The 24,904-nt window shown below is 40.6% G+C and overlaps 2 protein-coding genes across 2 annotated transcripts in view; one reads left to right on the top strand and one right to left on the bottom strand.

Annotated features, from left to right (window-relative positions):
* NTPCR (nucleoside-triphosphatase, cancer-related) overlaps positions 1-4,388 on the top strand; it is a 39,182-nt gene extending 34,794 nt beyond the window's left edge. Inside the window, exon 5 of the mRNA XM_036756042.1 lies at positions 3,723-4,388. Coding sequence (XP_036611937.1) covers positions 3,723-3,791 — 69 coding nt within the window. The 3' untranslated portion in view covers positions 3,792-4,388. The remainder of the gene's footprint in view (positions 1-3,722) is intronic.
* An 11,834-nt stretch (positions 4,389-16,222) lies between these two features.
* The window catches only part of PCNX2 (pecanex 2), a 348,308-nt gene continuing 339,626 nt past the window's right edge, over positions 16,223-24,904 (bottom strand). The window contains exons 33-34 of the mRNA XM_036756504.1: positions 19,306-19,754; positions 16,223-17,333 (exon numbers count right to left, since the gene is read on the bottom strand). Coding sequence (XP_036612399.1) covers positions 17,163-17,333; positions 19,306-19,754 — 620 coding nt within the window. The 3' untranslated portion in view covers positions 16,223-17,162. The remainder of the gene's footprint in view (positions 17,334-19,305; positions 19,755-24,904) is intronic.

The raw sequence follows: 24,904 nt of genomic DNA, 5'->3' as shown, positions 1-24,904 counted from the left end.
TATTGGGGAAACAACATAAACGAATATATCCAGAAAAAAAAAACTGACTTCAGAAAACTATGTTCAGATCTAGGCTCTGGGTAAATCCCATAAGCCGTCAGTGCCCTAGCCGATTCTTTAAGACTCTAAGTTGAAGGGAAGGTGCCAACTGACACTGGTGGTTGGAGTGTCCTCCTCCAGGAGTCCCTCATTCTAATGAAATCACTATCCTTATCCCTAATTACTTTTAGGGAAATAACACTCTGCCAACCCCCTTGTTAATTTGCGGTTATCTCATGTGTTTTTCACTCAGTTTATAGTAAGTCATATTTATTCTGAGCAATATTGGAGCTGCCCAATACAAAGTCATTCAAGTCCGATGGCCAAGGCGATTTTGATGCATTTGCATCAGTGATGTCAGTGGCTGTGGAGGGAAAAACAGAATCTTTTGGTCATCTTCTGTGGAGGGGATCCCAGTGTCTCAGCGGGTGTAATAGTAGAGGGCCAGCTCTGGGAGGCCTGGACCCAGCACAGATGTTGTTGTCTGAGAACCAGCTTAGCTAAGTTGGAAATATTAAAGGAATAATAATCACAGCTGATGTTTGATAGCCTTTTGGGGATTACACAGTTCTTTGCATGATCCTATTTGATTCTCACAATAATACTCTGAGGTAAGAAATGTTTTACAGATGAGGAAACTGAGGCTAAGAAGAGAAATGACTCCGCCATGGTTGCGTAAGAGTCAGAAATGTGTTGTAAATCCTAGACGTCCATGTCCAGTTCTTTTTTACCATGCCACGCTGACTCTCTAATTACACATCCTCATTCCCTGGGGCATCATCCACATGGCAGAGAAAGATATCATTCCTGGTTGGCATTCCTTCTGTCTGTTTTTTGCCCTTAGAAATCTATAGCTGACTCTTTGCATCAGAAGAAAGTGTGGGGGCAGCTAGGTGGCACAGTGAGTAGAGCACCTGAGTTCAAATCCAGCCTTAGATACTTGATACACTTGCTAGCTGTGTGACCTTGGTCAAGTCACTTAACCCCAATTGCCCTGCCTTCCCCCTCTAAAGAACAGAAAAAAGATAGTGTGCTCACATCCCTTTTCTGTCCTTCTTTTCTCCTCCTTTTTAATTTCTATCTCTAACTTCTTCATCTTGTCTATTTCCTGTTTTCCTCTCTGTTTCCTCAGCTCTTTTCCATCTTGTTTTTCTTGAGAGAATGGAGAGTAAGGAATTCCCATGTCACAAATGCCCCCCCCACCCCATATGCCATGAGGTTGGTCTCTGCCCTTTACATTATACACCATCTACAGGCTGATTAATGTTTTCTCGAGATGGAATTTTTCCTTTGAAAAGTCATTCTTTGCATCTTGAACTCAGAATTTTTTTGAATCCCCCCAGTGTTATTGGAACAGAAGAAGTGAGGCTTGTCTCAGCCCACACAGGAAGCCACTGGGGATGGGTTAAATGGTGAGCCTGGTCTTATTTCAGTTCAGAACCCAGGACAGCAAACCCCTGGGAGTTGACCACATCCTCATGTTGTACTATACCGGGGCTTTGGTATAGTCACTACTACAGTGGCCTGGCCTTGACAGTCTCTTTGCTTTATAGCAATAGTTGTTGTATTAAGATTTGAGCCATAAATCTAAAAGAGTGAATGACTGGCTTTCTGGAAGCATATTGATTCTTGGCAGGGCATTGAGTATATTGAGTGTTCTGAGCATCCCTGAGGCCTTTCTGATTCTAAATTTTAAAACCTATTTTCTTCTACAGAGATCAGATGTCCTCACCCTTTAGTTTTTATAAATCCCAAAGATATTCTTAGCCAGTACACAAGTTAAATGTGTTTTCCGTGGAAGAGTGTCACAAATTCTCAAGAACTGCATCATTCGTCTCGCACTGTTTGCCACCATTTGTACAGTAACTCCTGTAGCACTTTGTGACGTTCTTTGATATTCAGGCATTAATCTGACAGTTATGATTACATGCCTTCTCTGTGAATTGTGTTGCTCTAGGTTCTGGAAGAAAAACAAAAGGACAGTGCGGTATGGTAGTGTGATGATCTTGGAGTTGGGAAGACCTGAGTCCAACTTATGCTTCTCTGCCACTTGTGACAGTAAACAAGCACGGGGACCCCTCTGAGACTCAATTTACTCATCTATCAAATGGAAATGATAATAATAGACATATACTGGTACAACCTAAAAATCCAGTGTGGCATACATAATGGATAGAGTGCTGAGCTTATAGTCAGGAAGACTTCCTTTCCAGTCTGCTTATGTCATGCACTCTGCCATCCACTGAAACAAGTTTCTTGCTGTTCCTCATAAAAGACACTCCACTGCCGTATTCCATGTATTTTCACTGGCTGTCTCCCATGCCTGGATTTTTCTTTTTCCTCATACCGTGTCTTCCGTGGCTTCCTTGAAGTCTCAGATAAAATGCCGCTTTCTGCAGGAAACCTATCCCAGTCCCTCTTAATTCTACTGCCCCTGAGATAATCTCCAGTTTATGCTCTATACATCCTGTTTGTATGTTATCTCCTCTGTTAGTTTGTTAGCTCCGTGAGGACAGGGACTGATTTTCTTGTTTGTTTTTCTCTCCAGCACTTACCATGGGCCTGGCATGTGGCAGATGTTTAATGAGTGTTTGTTGATTTGACTTGATGACTTACCTCAGACACCAGCCATGTGACTAGGGTCAGATCACTTCAGACAACCCCGTAGGAGTGCAGTGCCCAGATGTAGACAGGTTGGGATCTATTGCTAAGACAATCACTGAAATCACAGATCCTTCAGAGCTTCCCATAGGGGTGGTTGTGAGGCTCACATGAGATCATGTTTGCAAAGGGCCTTCACAGATTCAAATGCTACATAAATGTCAGCTATAAATTATTATCGTTATGGAATCTTAAATCAAATATAGTGCCTTCCCTGAGGAGCCTTATGAAGCCTAAGAGGATCACAGCCTTGGAGCAGAAAGACATCTTAGACACCCTTTTGATTTTATAGATGAAGAAACTAAGAATTAGGGAGGCTGAATGAATTACCCATGGTCACACAGGCAGGATCTGAACCCAGTACCTCTTGCTCCAGAATCAGGACTCTCTACTGTACCATGTTACCTTTTAGATAAATGCTGTCTTAGAGGGTTCTCTGCTTGTTTCTTAGAAGTTTTTCTCCCTATCCAAAGTGTGATCTTCTTGAAAAAGCTCATGTCGTTAAGCCCATTGCTTGATTGTTGTTGGTTATTCCTTTTTCAGTCATGCCTGACTCACTGTGACCCCATTTGGGGTTCTTGACAAAGATACTAGATACTTGCAAAGATACTTGCCATTTCCTTCTTCAGTTCATTTTACAGATGAGGAAACGGAAGCAAGCAGGGTTAAGTGACTTGTCTAGGGTCACACAGCTAGTAAGTGTCTGAGGCTAGATTTGAACTCAGGAAGATATGTCTTCCTGACTCCAGACCAGGCACTGTATCCACTGTGCCACCTGGCTGCCCCCAACAGAGCACGTAGTAGGCACTTAATAAATATTGATTGATTTGCAAGTGTTGATGCTGAGAGCAGATAGAAATATCTTCAAAGTGATCTCTTCTTAAGTGGAATATGCAATATGTCCTCTTTCCCAGTGAAGCTTTAGGTGCCTTCACTTAGCATATTACCCATCAGAGGAGTAAGGGCAATGAAGGGAAGCCTGAAGTCTGGCCTTACTGGTCTTTTTTCTTTTCTCCCCATAGGTCACGAAGGAAAACAGAGATAGCCTTTTACAAGAAATCGTGACGACGGTGCAGGGCTGCCGAAAGTAAAGCTCATTTGTGCTCAGTGCTTTCGTGTCTGCTAAGTAGTGGTGTGTTTCAAGTGGTGTCTGATTGGTACTCAGCCCATTTGGCTTTTATGCCATCAGGTTTATGATAACTGAGTGCTTGAAACCTTTGTGGCTCCTCCAAAGAAGTCTTGACAGATGTTTTCCATAAAATGTTTAAAAGATCAAATTAGACTTAATGCTGGATTGACTATACAAGATTAACAATCCATTATGGTTTATTTATGCTTAAAGCTTTCTGTTTATTTCCTCTTGCAGTCGTGTGCATGATTTGGGTTAATTATGAAATGAGAAATGGTTTGGAGAATATTAGATGGAATTTGTCCCATTGAAGTTTATAAATATGTTCAGGGGGAGGGGGGGAAGAAGAGTTCACCACTTAATCAATTTTGCATGTCATGAAAATCAGATTCCTATCCAGGTGCATCATTAGTCTCGTGTAGCTTAAAGTGGCATAAGGGTTTGATTTATTAGTATTATTACTCCAAAAGAAAATTGTTTAAAATCCTTTCCCCGTATTTTTGTTGTTGTTTGCTTATTTATCCTTTACAAATATTCAAATAAATAAGATGGTCGAAAACAGGTGGAGACTCATATTGAACATATTAAAAGTCTTTAAAGAATTTGGAATTCTCAGATGTAACCATAGTAAGGCAGTGTCACTCAGCAGGATGGGTAATAGGGCTGGAAGCTCAGGCCTTGTAAACTCTAATTCTGCTTATGCCATCCTTTGCATTTGCTGCATTGGACATGTTGCTTAACCTCTCTGTGTCTTGTTTTCCCATCCATAAAAGGAAGACAAGAGATAAGAAATAAGAGATAAGAAAGATTGTCACCTCGAGATTATAATAAGGAACAATTATAAAAATGAAAAGGCTGTTTAGTGGTTGAAACTGCACAAAGCACTTTTTTTACAACAGCCCAACGAGACAGGTAGTACAAATATTGTTGTTGTTTTATTTTTTCCTGGGTTATATATGAGTAGCCAGTCTAGAAAGATTCATTGACTTAGCTAGGGCCACAGAGCTCCTAAGGTCCAGAGCCAGGATTTGAACACAGTCCTTTCTTGCATCTAAACCCAGCATTCCTTCAACTATACCACATTCACTATCTTTATTGTATGTGTGTGTGTGTGTGTGTGTGTGTGTGTGTGTGTGTGTATGACCAATATGCAGAATGCCTTTAACAATGTAGTTAATAAAGGACACAAGCTTAGAATTCTAACATAATTTGAAAATGAAGCTCATTATACATGTACGTCTCAAAGGTTTTGTTGTTCAGTTCAACAAGTATTTATTGAGGTCAATCTAAGAAGCCGTTATGTTAAGTATTCACCCTGGTACTTGACATATAGCAGTAGTAATTACCACTATGTTAGATGCTTGGTATGGGGCAGCTGGATGGCAAAGTAGATAGAGCACTGGGCTTGGAATCAGAATGACTCATCTTCATGAGTTCAAATCCAGCGTGAAACACATACTAGCTGTGTGACCTGGATGAGTCATTTAACCCTGTGTGCCTCAGTTCCCTCATCTGTAAAATGAGCTGGAGAAGGAAATGACAAACCAATATCTTTGATAAAATATATTTATCCAGTATCTTTGCCAAGAAAACCCCAAATGGAGTCATGAAGAGTTGGACACAACTGAACAACAAAGATGCTTGGAATAGGAAAAAAAAAAGAAACAATGCCTCTCTTCAAGGAGCTCATATTCTATGGAATGCAAGAAGACAAATTAGCATGTTATTATGATAGCCCAAATGAGATGTGACAGGGCAGGAGTGAAGGGTATAGATGCAGTCTTTTGTATCTGTGCCCTTCTGTCATATAGCCAATCAGCATTGGGGGGCCATCCATAAATTTTTCTGGTGTTAAACTCCTCGGCGTTTTTCCTAATCTATAATCACAGACTAATACTTAAAAGAGGAGACTGGAAATTGAATTGCTTCCCTTCAAAGGACCTCACAAAACCACTAACTGTTTTTGTAACATTGGGCATGCCCTTAGACTAATTCAGTCAGTTGGACAACAGGCACTTATTAAGCATGTACTGTGTGCCAGGCATTATGGTAAGGTCTGGGTCTGCATAGAAAAGAAGCAAAATCAGTACCTGCCCTCAAGAAGCTTACAGTCTAATGTGGAAGACAACTTACAAATAAATTACTGTGCACAGAAGATATATACAGTGTAAATGGAAGGTAACCTCAGTGAAAGCACTAGTGGAGAGGGAGAATAGGAGGCATTTTGAAGAAAGTGGGACTTGAGTTGTATCTTGGAAGCCTAGGAGGTGAAGGTGAGGAATGAGAACCTTCCAGAGCTTGGGACTCAGCCAGTGCAAAGGCATAGAAATGGAAAAGTGTGTGAGAAAACCTGACTTTGGTTTGCCAACCCAGATCAAAACAGGGCCCTTCATTACAAGCTACTGTAGTCCTTCCTAAATGTTTATAAAAGCTTAGTGTGTGTAAAGGGACATTTTCCATCTCCTATATAACCTAATCCAAGTGTTACTTTTAGACACTAAGTAAGTTTGGGCCCCCACCAAAGGGCTACTGTAATGTACCCTGGAATGGAGGTGACCCCAGATTTTTAAAGGCAATGGCAGCATAGCATCCTATCTGGTAAGGCTTCCAAGCTGGAAGAGCTTAGGCAGAGACTCAGGAACAGACTCTAGCTGTCACCTAAGGACCAGACAAGCTAAGTTTAAAGAGGCTCAAAACATGAGGATTAATTAGCTGTTGATGAGTTTATTCATGTGATCTGGGTCACCATTAGGGGAGAACAAATGGAGGAAATTATCTATTTTTGGAGAAGAACAAGCTTGATCCATCTGTGCTAAGAAGACAGCATGAGCTTAGCTGAAGTAGCCTCCTTGCTACAAACCAAGCCAAACATGATTTACTTTGTACAAGGTCTTCTGAACCTGGCATCATTTCTGGAAAGAATGCTTCTTGTGTTCTCTTTCTAGGTCTGCATGGAACCATCCTAGTGGGCGCAACAATATTTAAAAAGTTCTCGATGTGCTTACAGCTTCATAACTACATATGAGGAGATTAATTTTAAGTTTTTAAATATTTATAATTAAAAATTTTTTATTGATCTTTTGCTTTTTACATTGAAGTCATTGGCAGCTCTTCCCTGTCCCTCAACAAACCCTCTCTTGTAACAAGGAAAAACCAATAGAGAGGGAAATTCTGATATTGCATGGAACATCTCATATCCATACTGCCCCTGACCCTCATCTCCCCGATGAAAGGAGAGTGGCACATTTCTTCATCTCTTCTCCAGGGCCAAAGTTGGTCATTATAATTGTACAGTGGAGAACACTAGATTTGAGCAGAAATCATTTTCTAGAATGGTGTAGGGTGTGTTCGGGGAAGACTGGTGTGAAGGCTGTGAAGCCCTTTCCAGAGCTGCTTTCCACTTTTGGTGTCCACCTGTTTCACCTGTGGCTCTAAGAAGCTGTAGCATGCACTATGGTCATACTCCAATAAACCATTTCTGCAGATGGGCTAAACCAGGTTTAGGGTAACCAAGGGGTCTCAAATGCATTGGTGTGTTGGGGGGGTGTCTACCTCAAGCATGTGAAGACTTTGCCTGGTAGAATGGGTGGATGAGAATAATCTGTTCTAACAGCCATGAAGGGAGCTGAAGCAGATGCTGTGGAGCACTTAGAGCTTGGTCAGACATTGAAGATGCCAAAGTCATCCACTGCATCTGGAGTCATTATCAGTTGTCTTGACTTTGTCCTGCTCCTGGACTATGATGACTCTAAAGGAGAGAGTGAGGCTGACTTCATGCAACTCTGCCTCGCTTAATTTTACACATGAATCAAAAGACGTCACCCACACCGTATTACTGTTTTTACCTATCTCAAAGTCCTGTTGCAACAGGCAAGTGACGAAGCAGCAGGTGTGGATATACTGGGAGCTGTAGTCACAATCCTGCCACACAGGCAGGCCAGGCCCTTGGTTCATCTCATTGGAAGCAGCAGTGATATTTGACAGCCCCTTGAGTGTCTGAGCAGCCTTTTAAGGATTGCACAGCTCGCCTCCTTGTGTGAGGAAGGGGCTAGAAAAAGAGCCCTGAAAATTGTCTGCTTATCCAACCCTGGCCTGATTACTGCAGCTGGTGGTGATCCCTCCTGTGATTGAAAACACCGAAAAAACACACACACACACACACACACACAAAAACATCTGCAGAGATGACTCCACTCACTGTTGGCACATGGAATGTATGCACACATACTGACAATGCAAAATCAAAATCCAGTAGACCTGAAAGACGAATAGCTCTTGTTGCAAAAGAACTCAGCAGTATCGGATCACAATAGCAGCCCTGAATGAAATAAGGCTGGCAAATGAAGGCCAGTTTACTGAAGTTGGAGCTGGATACATATTTTTTTGGAGGGACCACAGTGAAGGGGAACACTGTGAAGCTGGTATGGGTTTTACAGTCAAAACCAGTCTAGTCAATAAGCTTATATGCCTCCCAAAAGGAGTGAACGACAGACTCTTGACAGTGTGATTGCCACTTGTGGGAAAATGTTATGCCACCATCACCGGTGTCTATGCTTCCACCATGATGAGGTCAAAGAAAAATTTTGTGAACACCTGGAGACCCTTATCATCAATATGCCAAAAAAGGACAAGCTTATGTTTTTGGGTGTCTTTAATGCTAGAGTAGGCTCAGACTACCAGACTTGGCAGGGAGTCCTAGGGAGGAATGAAGTCTGAAACAGCAACAGCAATGGTCAGCTACTACTGAAGACTTGTGCATCTCATGACCTTCTCACCACCGATATTGTCTTCCATTTACCTAAATGCAATAAAACCTTGTGGATGCACCCCGATAGCAAATATTAGCATTTAATAGACTACGTGATTGTAAGGAGAAGAGAGACAGGATGTGAGAGTGACAAAGGCAATGTGTGGTGCAGAGTGCTGAACTGATCATAGACTTATCCTCTCCAAGCTAAATATTCACATTCAACAAAAGCAGCAACCCCAAGGCAAAATGACTACCAGAAGAATTAATATCAACAGATTAGAGCTCTCCTCTGAGAGGGAACAGTTTGTTGCTAACTTGGAGGGAAAGTTGAGCCAACACACAGTTGGCAACAGTAGAGCAGAAAAGGAGTGGGCAGCCTTCAGAGATTCAGTGTACAGCACTGCATTTGCTCATCTGGATCAGAGCACTTGAAAACAGCAAGAATGGTTTGATGAAAATGAAGGGCAAACTGAGAAGCTGCTAAATGAAAAACAAGAACTCCATAGGGTTTACCAGCAGGATAGTTCATCCATCTCTACGAAGGTGGCATTTAATTCCAGCAGAAGTAAAATACAAGCAAAGCTTAGAGAGATGCAGGATTCTTGGCTCAGAAGGCAGATGAAATTCAGTTTTGGATAGTAAAAATCCAAATCACTTTTATGAATCCATGAAGGCTATTTGTGGGCCAAAGATCTATAGTGCATCTGAACTACTCAGTGCTGACCGAGCCACATTGATTAGCGATAAGGACATGATCCTGGAGAGATGAGCTGAACACTTCCATAGTGTTCTCAACAAACTATCATCAATCAATACTGAAATCATTGAGCATTTACCTCAGAAGTCAGTCCCTCCCTAGCTGAAGTTCTACCTAAAGAAGAGTTTTTGAATGCCATTAGGCTTCTTTCATGTGGCAAAGCACCTGGTGCTGATTCTATTCCAGATGAGATTTACAAGGTAGGGGGTCCATTGCTCATACAAAAGCTGACTGAAATTTTCCAGGTTATATGGCAAGAGGAGGTTATCCCCCAGGAGTTCGAGGATGCCTCCATTGTCCATCTCTATAAAGGTAAAGGAAATAGATTGTCCTGTGACAATCACAGGGTAGGTGGGGGGGGGGGAATCCTCTCTGTTAGTCATTGCTGGCAAGATTCTTGCCAGAGTCCTTCTTAATAGGCTGATCCTTCACCTGGAAGATGGTCATCTACCTGAGAGCCAGTGTGGCTTCAGAAAGGGCTGAGGAACAGTCGATATGGTGTTTGCTGCCTGACAACTCCAGGAGAAGTGCCAGGAACAGAACAGAGGTCTGTACACAACGTTTGTAGATCTGACCAGGGCCTTTGATACTGACAGTCATGAGAGCTTATGGAAAATTATGTTAAAATTTTGTTGCCTGGAGAAGTTCATCAGCGTCGTGTGTCAGTTTCATGATGGCATGCTTGCCCGGGTTCTGGATAATGGACAATGCTCTCATGCTTTCCCAGTCACCAGTGGAGTGAAACAAGACTGTGTGCTTGCTCCCATGCTTTTTAGCATGATGTTTTCAGCCATGTTGTCATGCCTTCAGTGAGGACAAACACAGCATCAAAGTCAGCTACCACACTGATGGTAAATTAATCAACTTGAAAAGGCTACAAACCAAGACCAAAGTGGGGGGAGTATTGGTGCATGATTATCTGTTTGCAGATGATTATGCACTCAATACAGCCTGTGAAGCTGAGTTGCTGGATCAATTCTCTGTTGCTTGTGCTAATTTTGGACTAACAACACCAATAAAACACAGGTGCTCCATCAGCCACCACCACATCATCCATACGCTGAACCAGCAGTTACAGCAAATGGAGAAGTTTTGAATGCTGTGGGTAAGTTCACTTATGTTGGTAGTGTACTTCCCAGGGATGTACACATTGATAATGAGGTTGACACACACATTGCCAGAACTAGCCCAGTGTTTGGGAGGCTCCGAAGGAAAGTGTGGAAGAGAAGAGGTATTAGACTGGCTACCAAACTGAAGGTCTACAGAGCCATTGTGCTGACTTCATTGTTGTATGCCTGTGAAACCTGGACAATATATCAGTGCCATGCCAGGAAATGGAATTGCTTCCATTTGAATTATGTTAAGAAGATTCTGAAGATCACCTGGCAGGATAAGGTACCAGACACTCGGGTCCTTTCTCGAACTAAACTTCCAAGCATTCAAACTCTGCCTCAGAGAGCACAATTCCAATGGGCTGGCTACATTGTTCGAATGCAAAATGTTCACTGGCCAAAAAGACTATTTTATGGAGAACTCACACAGGGCAGGCATTCACATGGTGGTCAGAAGAAGCGATACAAGGACATTTTCAAGATTTCTCTTAAGGACTTTGGAATTGATTGTGTGACATGGGAGACACTGGCACAGGACCACTCAGAATGGCATTCCCACATCAGAGAAGGTGCTGTGCTCTATGAGCAAAGCACAATTGAAACAACTCAAAGCAGGATGCATAAGTTTGGAGTATCCACCCCAAATGTTCACACAGACTATTTGTGCCCTACCTGTGGTAGAGCATATCGAGCTCATATTGGTCTGATCGGCTACAGTCAGATACACTGTAACTTTGACTCTAGCATGGTGATGTCATTTTGGTCCTCTTTCAAAAAAAAAGAACAACCAGCCAATTTTGTAGAATACACCTATGTAATACCTATTCTAGCATATCCCTAAACCAAGGCAGTTTATAACCCATAATGGATAGTTAATGGATTTCTTTCATAAGTGATCCACTTGTCTCTCTGTGTCTGCCACCAGAGAGTTGATAGTGGGAAAGCAAGAGAGGACCCGTGATCATGGGTCTGCACTGTAAATCTACCGTAATCCAATTCCAGTGGTCCAGATGGATGGGGTATGATCAAGAAACAACCACTAGCCATGCTGTGCTGTTTCCCTCACTACCACTAACTCCCTCATCCTCCCTTCCCCCCCAACCAAACTTCCCCCAGAGAAGTTTGTAAAAGCAGAAAGAAGGATTGAAAACCTTTATTTACATTCAAAATGCCTGTGAGGCCCAGAAATCTAATAGAGACTTTCTGCTAGGCGGGAGAATAATTGAAATCCTTGTGCATTTAAAATCTTTATATTCAGCTTTCTATCTTTTTCATATCTCTGTCTATGTAGATTTATACCTATCCTCCCTCCCTCTACTCAGAAACTTGGCTCTTATAAAAAAGGGAGCCAGAGACAGAAAGTGGTGGGGAGGAAGGGTGGGGAGGAAGTTCAGCAAAATAAATGAGTACAATAGTATATCCATTGTCCATTACCTATGGTTCCTCCCCACCAGGAAGGGATAGAGGTGCGTTTTCTTATCCCTTTGGGACATTTTCTTTTTCTTTCTTGTCCTTACTGGTTTGGTTATTGTCTAAAATGACTCTTTAATGTTTTCAGTCAGTTGCTTTTGTCAGTTAACTGGGTTAGGAGGTGGGACAACCTTTTCTTCAAATTAAGTAAAGTAGCTTGTTTTTTCCAGACATGTATCTGGGTACAGAAAATTCTAGTAAATGTTGAGAGGCCTCCTTGAGCTTTTGATTAGAAAAAAAGTTTTATAAAAGCACTTGCTTTCCTTATTAAGGGTCTCTTCCATGCCAGGGGTGCGGTGGGGGGGTGTTAATGAAAAAAATGTGTCTTCAAATCAGTTAGTTGACATTTAGCAGGTGGGGTGAGAGCAACATAGAAATTACAGTCATTCATCAGATGCAAAATTCATTAAAAAGAAAATTCAGATGTGGGTTTGTAACACACCACTTGGTTTGAAGAAGGGTTTTTTCCAGAAAAAAGTTGGGTTTGGGTGGGGCTGGTGTGACTTGAGTGGAACTGATGTCAGAGAGTTAATTTACTGAGAGTTCTCTTCATATGCTTTGCCCTCCTTCATAAAACCAGTTCATACTCTGAGCCACATAGCATTTTCCTGAGCAACATTTTTTAATTGTGCTTTTTTTCCCTTTCCTTTGAGCTTCAGTTTAAGAGTAGAATGTTTAGAAAGATGACAAGCTTTTTTTTTTTCCTACAGAAACATGTAATTTATATAATGCAATGGCTTTGATCGTGGAGTCTGAAGGAGGGATTCTTGGTCAAGTTGCACTCAAAAGCCCTGGCATTTATTACACAAGAGTGTCTCATAGCCACCTAAAACCATACTTAGCCCTAAAAACCAAGGACTAAAAAGCGTCAATCTTTAGCTTGATAAAGAAATGACAAAATTTATTGGATTGTGCTAGAGTTTTCTTTAGCAAAGTTCAGAATATTTTTAAACATTAAAAGAATAAAAAAAATTACCTCTCCTAATCTGCTCAGTTTTAACAAATGGGAACTTTATAATGTAGATTTTTAATTTTGTAGGATAATAATACACAAATGATAAACCATGAATGATAAAGTTTCAGGTTATAAAGATACTAGCTTCCTAGATTCACATGTACAGGCATCTCACTACTTTAGTAAAAGTTAGGTTTTTAAAAGTGATTAGTGGGCAGGGGAGGAAGGGGTGGGATTAAGTATTGTGCTCCCATCTTCCTTCCCTTTTTGCTTTTAATTTGGGTTGTAAAGCAGTTTCTCCGAGCAGGTGAGTCCTTGTGTGCACTGCCAGCAGGAGCCGGTGTTCCCTAAGTTAGACTGTAGACAGGGAGCCCTAGGACAAAGTGGAGGTGATGGGAGACTGGGCTGTAAATGTAAACAGGCATGCTGAATGCACATTTTATGGGTACAAATAGAAGTTTGTGGATCTAATGATTTTAGTAAACAACTTTCCAGACATGGCTGGTTCAGACACATAGCAAAGAGTTTAAATCCAATAATACCAGATTAGCTACACAGTTTATATGAAACTGAGTCTCACAGTTCTTATATTAACTTTGAAGGAGAAACAATTTTCTACAGCCTCCAAGTACTGAAAATAATTATTCAGCCTTCTGCTGGCAGAACATTTGGATAACCCTGGCATAGAAATGTCAGCCCTGGAAATGTCCTTTAAATGGGGCTAATAATGCATTATTTTGTATGGAACACACTCTGATGAGCCAGCTGACTGGCTGAAGGCCAGGTTATTAAGCTCATGAATTGTGAATGGTCACATTAAAAGTGAGACTGCCCAGTTGGTTCTGGCCAGAAAGTCTAATCCTGTCAGGCAATGACAGTTGTCCTTTTTTTTTTTCTTTTGACCAGAATTGTCCCAATTAGCAGCAACAACAGGCCCAGATTTATGGGGTAACTGCACAACTCTCTGATTTACATTAGCTTTAGAGACCCAGACTTTCCAAGGTGAAAATTGTTCTTAGTGTGTGGATACTTGATGACTACACAAGATTCAAAATATGAAAACTAAAGCAGAATTCAAAACCTACCAACAATGGGACAGGTACTAAGTGTACTTAGCCACAACTGAGTAATAAACTCATAAGCCTATCTTTTTCCCCAGAGCATTTTTTATGGTTAAATTTATTTTTTCAATTAATGGGCATTTTTTTCTCCCTCATTGGAAAAAAAGGCAGGGGGGAAGAAAAATAGAGTATTACTGATCCATAAGAAATGAAGAAAATGTTGGTTTTAGAGAAACCTGGGAAGACCTGTTTGAACAAACCTTTCTTCAATGGTGCTAGAAATGCCTCCATGCAGAGCTCATCTGAGTCCTCATTTGACATTTTTTTATACTTGTTTGCCTCCTAGTTTATCCAGGCTAGTTTTATTTCTACTTAATTTGACTTTTTTTTTGTATTTATAAACTGTTGAAAAGACTGCAACTGGGTAGCCACCTTCTTACTAATGGCCCTAGGAGTCTTGACCTTACTTTCTCATTTGCTTGAGGAGGTGAAGAGATTCTTTTTTCATACAGAAAATGCATTCACACCATGTAAGTTGACATTTGGGTCATACAGCATTAGGGTAAATTTTCCTCCTGAGTGATTCAGAAATTACCCAAAAATATCATCCAGTCTTCTGGACAGAGTTGAGATGAAGAGCATATGAGTTGGTTCAGTTTCTTCATACTTGGAATTTCTTCATTGAGGAAGTAATAGAGCACACTGGTGCCCTGAAAGACTTCCAGTCACCTGATCTGGGCAAATTACATCCTAGGGTCTTGAGAGAACTTCCAGCTATGAATTGTAAACTGCTGTCAGTGATTTTGTTTTAGGAACTTTGAAAGAGAAAGGTGGTGCTGGACTCTTGATGGATAAATGTTCTAATCTTCAAAAAGGGGAAGGCTATTTTAGAGCTTGCAAACTAGAGGGCAATAGTGAACTTGGTATTGAAACCTGGCAAAATTTTAATAAAAGTACAGTTTGAACTTGGGAGTTCTGAGCTGCAGAGAGAGATAAGCTGATTGGGTGAACCCACCGAGTCTGGTGTCAGTATGGCAAACTCCTGGGATAAAGGGCCATTGGGTTGCCTCAGAAGGGATGTACCAGCCCAGGCAGGAAACAGAGAAGATCAAAGCACCCATGCTGATCAGTAGAGAAATTGGGGCCATGCTCTTCCAGCCTAGGTAAGATAGGGAAACCTCATCTTAAAAAAATACTATTACAGAAGTATAAGATGAGGAGCAAAGGGAGGTATAGACAGACTACAGTTTTATGTAGTAAAAATCTAGGTGTTTTGGTGAACTCAGGATATCAACAGTATAAGGAAGGAGAGAGAGAGAGAGAGAGAGAGAGAGAGAGAGAGAGAGAGAGAGAGAGAGAGAGAGAGGGAGAGAAGAGGAGGAGGAGGAGGAGGATGAGAAGTAGAAGAAGAGGAGCAAATAAATAGATAAAACTGTTGCAGACTTAGGCTATATTAGTTGAAGTTTAATGACTAGAATGAAGCCCATTGTACTTCATCTGATCAGACCACACTCTAAAGTATCATATTGAGTTTGGGCACTCCATTTTTACTTAGGGCATTGATAAAACGAGAATGGGCAATCATGAATGAGAATAACACTGGAAACCATTTCTTATGAGGATGAAGAACCCCTTTCCCACCAAGCCCACTTCCTTTTATGGTGAAGAAAAAGATGTTTTTCTTCTTTAATGTAAATCTGTACAGTTGTTTCCATGTCAAATGCTACAACCTGTTATCTTTATAAAAGACAATTAAAAGCAACTAGGTATCACAGTGGATAGTGCCAGACTTGGAGTCAAAGAGAACTGAGTTCAAATCCCCCCCTAGATGTGTGACCCTGGTCAAGTCACTCAACTGCTTCCCGATTCAAATTCCTCTGTAAAATCGGGGTAATAATAGCACCTTCCTCCCAGGAGTGCTAGGAGGTTAAAATGAGATAACATTCATCTAGCACCCTGCAAACCTCAAAGTGCTATATAAGTGTTATCATCATCATTATTATTATTTTGTTGTTGTTGACTAGAGTGAGAGTTCAACATCTAATGTATAGTAGACTGCATTCTTACTGGGCTAGCCACTACGTTCTCATTCCCCTTCTTGTTAGCATAGACCCCAGGATTCTGCCGTACAAGTCTTTCATGGGCTTGCTCATGTCTAGACTCAAGTATAGTAGCCCAAACAGAGCTCATTAAAATTCCATTCTCAAAGCAAAAGAAAACCCACTCTCCTTTCCTCCCTCCTCCGATGGATAACAATTGTAGGAAATCAAAACACCCGAAAGCATCAATCTTTGTAAACATTTTAATTACAAAAACAAAGGTGTGGACATGTGTCCTATGATACATTAAGGATTTCTTGGCTTCAGAAGCAGGTATGCATTCCTGCAAACTAAGCAGGAACACACAGCCTTTTTCTAGAAAGAACTCTGACTGCGAGTTAGGAACATCATGTGATCCAATATGGCTTTTCATGCACAGATTTTGTTTTGTTGTTTTAAACTGGGTTTCTTAATTCATCTTGTACCAATATGCATTCTAGTTCTTTTACAAAATACTTTATACATAGCTGCATGCACTATAGCGTCTCCTGAAATATGTCACTATTGTGTACTTAATTACCACCATCAGGAATGTGGTAAAGAAATGAGGTTCTTCTTAAAAACTTAGATTTTGCTGTAGCATATTGTAACAGCCCATTATATATTAAATGCTACTATTCAGAATTTTTCACGGTAATGCATTATGTATAAAATTGCCAATTATTTAACATGCAATTAGTTTCTTTTAGTAATGGCTGAAAATAGTAGTCAGTGTGTGTGTGTGCACTGCTTCTAGTTATGTTATGATACTAAATGGCTTTTGTTTGTTATCCCAATTTTAAAATGTAATTGCTTGAGCCCTCCCAGAAATCCACATCAGCATCTCTGGTAGCTGGGAATTGTTGGGGTAGGTACATGGGAAAAGGAGAGATAGCACATAGGTTTCAGTCATCAAGTGAAAAGTTTCCGAGAACCTGAGATAGAGTTGCACTGTGTTTTAGGGAAGGTCTCGTTGATCCATGTTAAAGGCCCTCTTGTAGACTCTCATCAGCTTCTTTTTGTTTTAAATTTCCTGGATCTTGAGTTCCAAAGATAGAGATTTTTAAAATTGGTGTTACACTCCAGGCCAACTGCAGGTGACAAGACAAGTTGTCTTCTGAAAGTGAGTCCCCTGCAGCCCCTGGGTCCCTCATGACTCTTCTGACAGACTTTGCTGAGAGGCTGTATCATCCAAGCCCATGTCCTCCTGACTGGCTCTCCGACAGATCACACTAAGGCTCTCTGCCATCGCCTGAGGAAGATGTTGATCTCGAAGCCGACCCTGTTCCGTGGCATATGTCGTTTCACAAGGCTCAGAGAACTGTTTCCGAAACAAAAAAAGAAGTATACAAATAGCTTAGCAAATGACGCTGGTTTGGTACTCTCTAGTAGCATGCATCTCTGTGAATAGGCCCAGTAGTATCACATGGATGATCCAAAGTGGTCGGAAACTTTGGTGAAATAGTGACTCCTAGTCTTTAAACTGGAATAGATTGAGCAATGGTCTTAGGTCAGAAAATGAGTTGATGATGGCCTACCTTGAATTCTACATTTAGCATGGGATCTTGCAATGTGTAGAAGCTTTTCTCACATAATACGGATGTCAATGTACTGGAATGATATAACCTTTGGAAACAAGGTCATTTATATTTCTAGATTCCCTGTGCTTCCATTTCCATTATGTTTTGCATCCTTACCAAATATCATAAATGCTGAAATTATGATGTTTTGACTCACATCTCAATTAAGAGGTGTTTTGGCTAAATAATACTTATATGTGGTAGAGAAGAGGGAGAAAAAGAACATATGGGAAATCACTAAGCTGTTATTTTTCTTGTCTTGTACTTTCAATGAGAGACAAAAGAAATAAAAAGCAGGGATACCCTGCTTTTTTTTTTTTGCAGAGGTGGAAGACTATGGGAATGGAACATTGCATACAATGACAAACATTTTCAATATGATGGTGAGTTTTGTTGAACTGGGTTTTTTTCTCTCTTTTTATTCTTTGCTATAAGGGATTGCTCTCTGGGAGTAGGAAGAGGAAGAATACACAAGCAATATAAAACAAAAGGTATTAATGAAGACTTTTTTTAAGCCTGGGAATAATTTCTCTAGAGGCACAGCTTTAAACATTTCTTTCTAGTCATTCATAGCCATTCCATGATAGGAAATTATAATTTTGGGATCCTCTTTATGAATGGTTCCCTCCCAAGAATGACAATTTGTAATCCAGGGTCACTGTGTTTTCTGAACCCTCCCCTAAGTGACTTTTTTTTAAAAAGTTAGAAACAAAGTTGAGGGTACAAATGGTACAAACACTAAATAGGGAAAGCAATTGTGATTTCATCAGTATAGGGAACTCCCTGTAAGGAAACACCCTCTATCAATAAATTCAACATCTTCTCTGTAATTTGTAGTCTTTTTCCACCTTTCTTAATATTTTATTTTCCAATTATGTGTAAAATTTTTTACATTAATTTTTTAAAAAAATTTTGAGAATTGCTTAAATTACTGAGACTTAAACCAGAGCCAGAAGTGGGACTTGAACCCAAGTCTTTCTGACTTTGAGGTCAGCTCTCTAGCCTCTAGTCCCCACTGCCTTTCAAATGACAAAATGGAACATGGGAAACTTCCAACTTCGAAGATTCCATTTGCTAATGCAACCAACACTTGTCCATAGCACAAACACCATTAAAAGAGAACAGCTGGAGCCTTGAGTTTCTCTGAAACTAATGCAACTAATATATTAATGTAACATCATCTACTTGGGGTTCTGGACGGGCAGAAATTCCCAGCATTTTACTACTTAAAAGTAATGCCCATCTCATTACATTGAAAACTGGCTAATAATGGACAGCATACAGATCAGACTTTTGCATTCCTTTTTCTTTCCTCTATTTCAGACCAAGATGATCTGAAGGGACTGGGCCAAACAGATTGATAGAAAATGCTGCCTCCTGTATGGATGAGTGAAGAACACATTGTTTTCTCCCATCCAAAGATTTTGTGCTAATGACAGCGTTTCTGCTTAGTTCGGTTGTATCTGGCAATCTCCAACGATACCAGGGTATTATTATGTATAGCACATGTACTCTAGATCCCGTTTGCTTCACAGAACTGCCAAACCATTTCGTGTCTAATTACTTTGTTGTTTATCACTCTGGGAACCCTATAGTGAAGAAGATGGAATCCTGGAAGTAGATTGATGGGAATCATTAAGCATCAAATGTTAAAACAATGTAGACAAGTAGCCAAATAACTAGATTACCCCTGCTAACACAGAGCCATCTTACCCTTGTAGTTTGGCTCATGGCTCTAGCTGAGGGGCCCATTGCAATGTTGACACTGCTAGAAGACAGGGTATCGCTGGTATTTCCTCCATCTGCAGCTGAGAGCCCAGAAATGACCAGCGCACTGGAAAAACTCCTCTTGCCAAACAAGAAACTAAGTGTAGAGCTGGTGGATGAGCCCAGGCTGGATCGGATCAGTGCCTCAGCTCTCTCTCGGACGTTGAGATGGCCAGTCGTAGAAATAGGATGAGGCTGAGAGTGCAGCGATGTGGTAGAATTGTGTAGGGAGAGCTGACTGCTGGAAAGCCTTTGGGCTATTTCGTGGACAGATGTGGAAGTCTGCAACAAGGATGGACGGCTTTCCAAAGCTGGCCCAGACAGACTTGAAATGGGTGGTCTTTGGATGAAGGTAGCACGTGCCTGAGCAGACTGACTCCGGCCTTTTCTTCTGCCTTAACAAGAGAACAAAACAAATTATTTTGCCAGTGAATATTGCCGCTGCCACTCCACCCCCACTCCCAAATCCTCCATACAGTGTGGCATGGTAGATGGAGTGTTGGATTTGAAGGGAGGAATATCTGGGTTTGGATTCTGCTTTTAACACTTACTAACTTTGTGCTCTGGACAATTCAATTCCCTTCTTTGAGATTCATGTATAAAATGGGGCAAGGAGGAAGACTGGCCTTAATCTCTAAGGTCTCTTCCAGCTCTAAAGCTATGACCATGTAATTTCTGTTTGGTGAATAAAAACAAAACTTGTAATTAATTACTTTGGAAAACCTTAAAGCGATACATAAATATAAAGTTATCCTTGGTTCAAAGAATTCAGGCTACTCTATCAGCAAAAGAATCATAGGTGCTTGGAGGTGGTAAGGACCTTAGATATTATCTAGCCCAGCTGCTTTACTTTATTGGTGACTAGAACAGGGATTAGAGAAATCACACAGGAAGTTAGTAGAAGAAATGTCTCAGATCCAGGCCTATTGACTCCTAGTACTTTTATTTCCCTTTTGGTTTATTCCTTCCTTTTTTTAAACTACTTATTACATTGTTGGAATTGAAATTACTGAAGAGACAAGACTCTTAATTCTTGGGACCTTGGTTTAAAAAAAAAGAAGAAAAAGCAAGAAAAACTTGATCGCTTTAAATTTCCCTAGAGCAGGGGAGGGATCTGAATTTTTTCTAATGTTATATGCTCCTTTGAAATCTGGCAAAGCCAATGGGCCCCTTTTCAGAATAATGTTTTTAAATATATAAAATAAAATGTGAAGGTCTTACATTGCAATATTATTCTATTCCAATACAATTATCAAAATATATTTTTAAAAGTTCCCAGGCCCCAATTTATTTAATAAATAAATTAATATAAATGGTATCTGTTTTGGTCTTAGGGCTTTCCCCTCAAAGATTGTAAACTCTATATCCCCAGTGACAAGCATAGTCACCTTGCATACCTCGCAGGTGGTAGGTGTTTAATTCAATAAACATATATTATGTGCCAGGTACTCTTCTAAGCACTGGGGATATAATTAATAAAAATAAAGACAGTCTCCGTTCCCAAGGAGCTTACAACTAAAAGGGGAAACAACACACAATAGGCAGCAGGAGAGGAATGGGATGAGCAGATACCTGCAGACATCTTGTTCTGGGGAGTTAAAACCAGGCAGGGCGGCAGATCCAAGGTAGAGTGAACTGAATCTTGTTTCTGCCCTCTATGGAGGAAGGCATTGAGAAGAGTTCGGTACTGTGCCCTGCAGCCCTCCAATCAGAGGAGCTAGGAGGCTGAGGGAGGTGGGGTCAATCAAGGCTTGGGTTAGCAGCAAGGTGGTAGGTAGTTTAGAGGTGAGAGATGCTTAAGACGTGTCATTGAATTGAGTCATTCAACAAGTTGTTTTTTTTTAAACTGAATATAGTGCCTGTTACTCCAAAGGGGTTCCCTCTTGAGGAATCTAGGTGGTGCAGTAAAGAGAGGATTAGGTCAAGAATAAGGAAGAACTGAGTTAAAATCAGACCTCAGATCCTAGCTGTATGACCCTGGGCAAGTCACTTAACCTCTGTTTGCTCCAGTTTCCTCAACTGTAAAATAGGAAGAATAGTAGCAGCTACCTCACTTCTGGGTAGTTCCACTTCTGGGCAGTTCTAACTCATAGGAAGTGTTTCCTAACATCACTCCTAAATTCATTTCTTTGCAGTTTCTGCTTATTTTTCCTGCAATGTACTGCCCCTTTTGTGCATGAACATTTTTTTTTGCCTTAAGAGACACCAAAAAAAAGGTATTTGAGTGAGAAAAACAACTCTAGACAGTTCCAAGAATCAAAGAGAAACTAGTGAGAGCACCTGTCTGAAAGCAACTTAGAGTCACATGTACTGTCCGAAGACGGGCATGGCCGCATGACGTTGTCTGTCAGTTTATTTTCACGTCACAGTTTTCAGGGTTTTGAAGGATACAGCTAAGAAACTTACACATCACGGAACTGTTTGGGGACTATGAGGAAAGTGTACATTGTTACGCTTGATAGAACTGTGGGTTTTGAGTTGATCAACCTGGGCTGAGTTACTGAGATGTGTCACTCTGTATGAGGATGCTTTGATTTGAGGCATTAAAGGTGATCAGTGAAAAGAGGAGATAAGGAGGAGACACAGCAGCCCCCGGAAGGGAGATGCTGATAGTAGCTGACAGCCCCCTTGAGAGAAGCAAGGTGGAGGAGAATTAGAAAATAAAGCTTTGGGTTCGGTGAAGCCAAACAAACAGGCTCTGAGGATTCTGGGTATCATTGGAAGAAAGCAGAATTTTCTTTCTGCATAAAGAGTTGGTTGGGTTTATTGCTCTTCGTGCAATCTACAGCCTGAGACAGGTAAAACCTTCCAGAAGCTTACCTGTGTGGTCCTTTACTGCCCTCTGTGGCTTAAAAGGAATAAAAAAGAGGGGTAAAGACAGGCTTTGCATCTAATTTGCTGTGAGTTTTGCTGACTGGAGAACAGATGTTGCTTTACTGAGAGCTGATTGGAGAAAAGAGAATCCTGTGTTATTTGAAGACCTGGCTGGGGAAAGGCTACATAGCCCTATAGCTCTTGATGACTTGGGAGAGGAGAAACTTAGAGTGGCTTGCTTGGATTTTATGGCATGAGAAGGGGAAAACTCTCATAGCCCATCAAGAACAGACCTAATTCCAGACTTAAAGGAAATCCTGTCACCCAAAGAATGCAGTGCTACAGCTTTATGAAAAGACTTAAAAACCATACCCTTCTGCTCTTTTCTCCCCAAAGATCAGAAGCACCATGATCTCTGGGTTCTCCTCCTCTGATGAGTCCTCAGTCTCCTTTGCTGTGTCCTCATTCTCTTCCTAATCCTTTAATAGGAGGGTTCCTTAGTGGTCCATCCTCAGCCCTCTTCCTTTACTAATCCTCCCTTTACAATTTCATTCATTCCAGTGGCATCAATTCCCTTTCTAATCTCACAGTGGCCGTCAGTTGTAGAATCCTATCAACTTCACTTTCATAACATCCCTTGCAACTGCACTTCTCTCTTTCCCACCCCAACCCCCTCAGATCAAGTCTTTTATCAGGGCTGCCTGGATATTAAAATAACATCCCAACAAGCCTTCCTGCCTCTGATTTATCTCCTCTGTTCTTCATATTATTTCCAGAATAATTTTTTCTTATGCATAAACCTGGTTAAAAAAACTTCAGTAGATTCTTATTGCCTACTGAATAAAGTTCTGATTCCTTTGTCTGGCACATACTTTCATCATTTGGTTTTTCAGTTGTTTTAGTCATGTCCAACTCTTGATGGCCCCATTTGGTGTTTTCTTGGCCAAGATACTAGAGCATTTGCCAGTCCTTCTCCAGTTCATTTTATAGATAAGGAAACTAGGGCAAATGGGTAAATGATTTGCCCAGGGTCACACAGCCAGCAAGTGTTCGAGGCTGAAGTTGAACTCCGGTCTTCCTGACTCCAGTGTTCTGATATTCTATCTACTGCCTAGCTGCCCTAACATCATCTGGTGCCATCCCCCTTTTGCAGCTTTATCTCAGTTGTAGTCATCTTTACTTCTTGTATTTCTCTGGTCCAAATGGACTACTCTCTTTCCCCCAAAACACATACTGTGCTCTCAGATCTCCATATCTTTAAAAAAAAACTCTATTGATGCCTTTGTTTTTAGGTTATTGTAATTTTGGGACATATTCTATCCCTAATACCTTCTTCCAAGACTGCTTTGCAGCCTTTGACATTGTTGAGGATCCTCTCGCTCTTAATGCTCTAGGTTTTGGTGACACTGCTCTGCTGGGGTTATTTTCCTATCTATTAGATCATCCCTTCACAATCACCTTTGCTGGATCTTCATGCAGGTCGTGCCAGCTAATATTGAGTGCCCTTCAAGGCTGTTCTGTCTTCTCTTTCTCCTCTATACTATTTTGTTTGGTAATATCATCAGCTCCCATGGATTCAATTTTCATCTCCCTTAACCTCCAGACTGCCATCTCTAACTGCCTATTGAATATCTCAAACTGAAAGTTCTGTAGACATCCTAAACTCAATATGTGCAAAATGGAACTCATTTTTCCATCCCAGGTCTTCATCTCTTCCTAACTTTCCTATTACTGTGAAAGGTACTATCATCCTCCCATTACCAAGGCTTGCAATTTAGACACCATCCTTAACTCCTCCCTCTTTTCCCTATATCCAATCTGTTGCCAAGACCTTTTGATTGAACATTTATAACATCTCTTGTACATACAGTCCCTTTTCTCCTCTGACACTGACACCACGCTAGTTTTAGGCACTCATCACCTCAATATCTGGACTATTGCTATAGTTTTCTAGCTGTCTCCTTGCCTCCAGTCTGTCCCCATTCCTATTAAATTCCTATTAAATTCCTAAAGAGCAGGTTTGACTATTCGACAAACTCTAGTGCTTCCAAATATCACCTCCAGAATCAAGGATAAAATCTTCTATTTAATGTTCAAAGCCCTTCATAACTTGGATCATTCCTACCCTCTAGTCTTCTTATATCTTACTCTCTCCAATATACTCTTTAAAAATATTTTATTTTTAATTTATGGAATAAAACAAGCATTTCCATAACAGAGTATAATAAAAAAGTTGATTGCTCATGAAACTACAAATCTATTATGTACAACTTCCTATTCTTTCTATTTCCAAAGATGATTAGGGAAAAAGGAAAAGAACCTATATCTTCTAAAATATTTGTAGCACTTCTTTTTATGGTGGCAAAGAACTGGAAATTGTGAGGATGCCCATCAATTGAATGGCTGAACAAGTCGTGGTATATGCTTGTGATGGAATACTACTATGCTGTAAGAAAAGATGAACTTGATGGTCTTAAATAAACAGATAGATGTGCATGAAATAATAAAGAGTGAAATGAGCAGAACCAAGAGAACATTGTATACAGGAAATAGCAATATTGTTTTAAGAACCAAGTCATTTTGACTATTATAAATACCCAAATTAACTACAAAAGACATATGAAAGAAGATGCTATCTGCATTTAGAGAGAGTACTAATAAACAGAAGTATGTATAGAATGATTTCCTATGTGTGTATTGGTGTGTATATGTTCATGTGCATATTTATGTC

The sequence above is a fragment of the Trichosurus vulpecula genome, chromosome 4 (genome assembly GCF_011100635.1).
Source record: "Trichosurus vulpecula isolate mTriVul1 chromosome 4, mTriVul1.pri, whole genome shotgun sequence".
In the NCBI taxonomy this organism is placed as follows: domain Eukaryota; kingdom Metazoa; phylum Chordata; class Mammalia; order Diprotodontia; family Phalangeridae; genus Trichosurus; species Trichosurus vulpecula.
The sequence above is the reverse complement of the archived record's forward strand: the minus strand, read 5'-3'. Positions and strand labels throughout refer to the sequence as shown.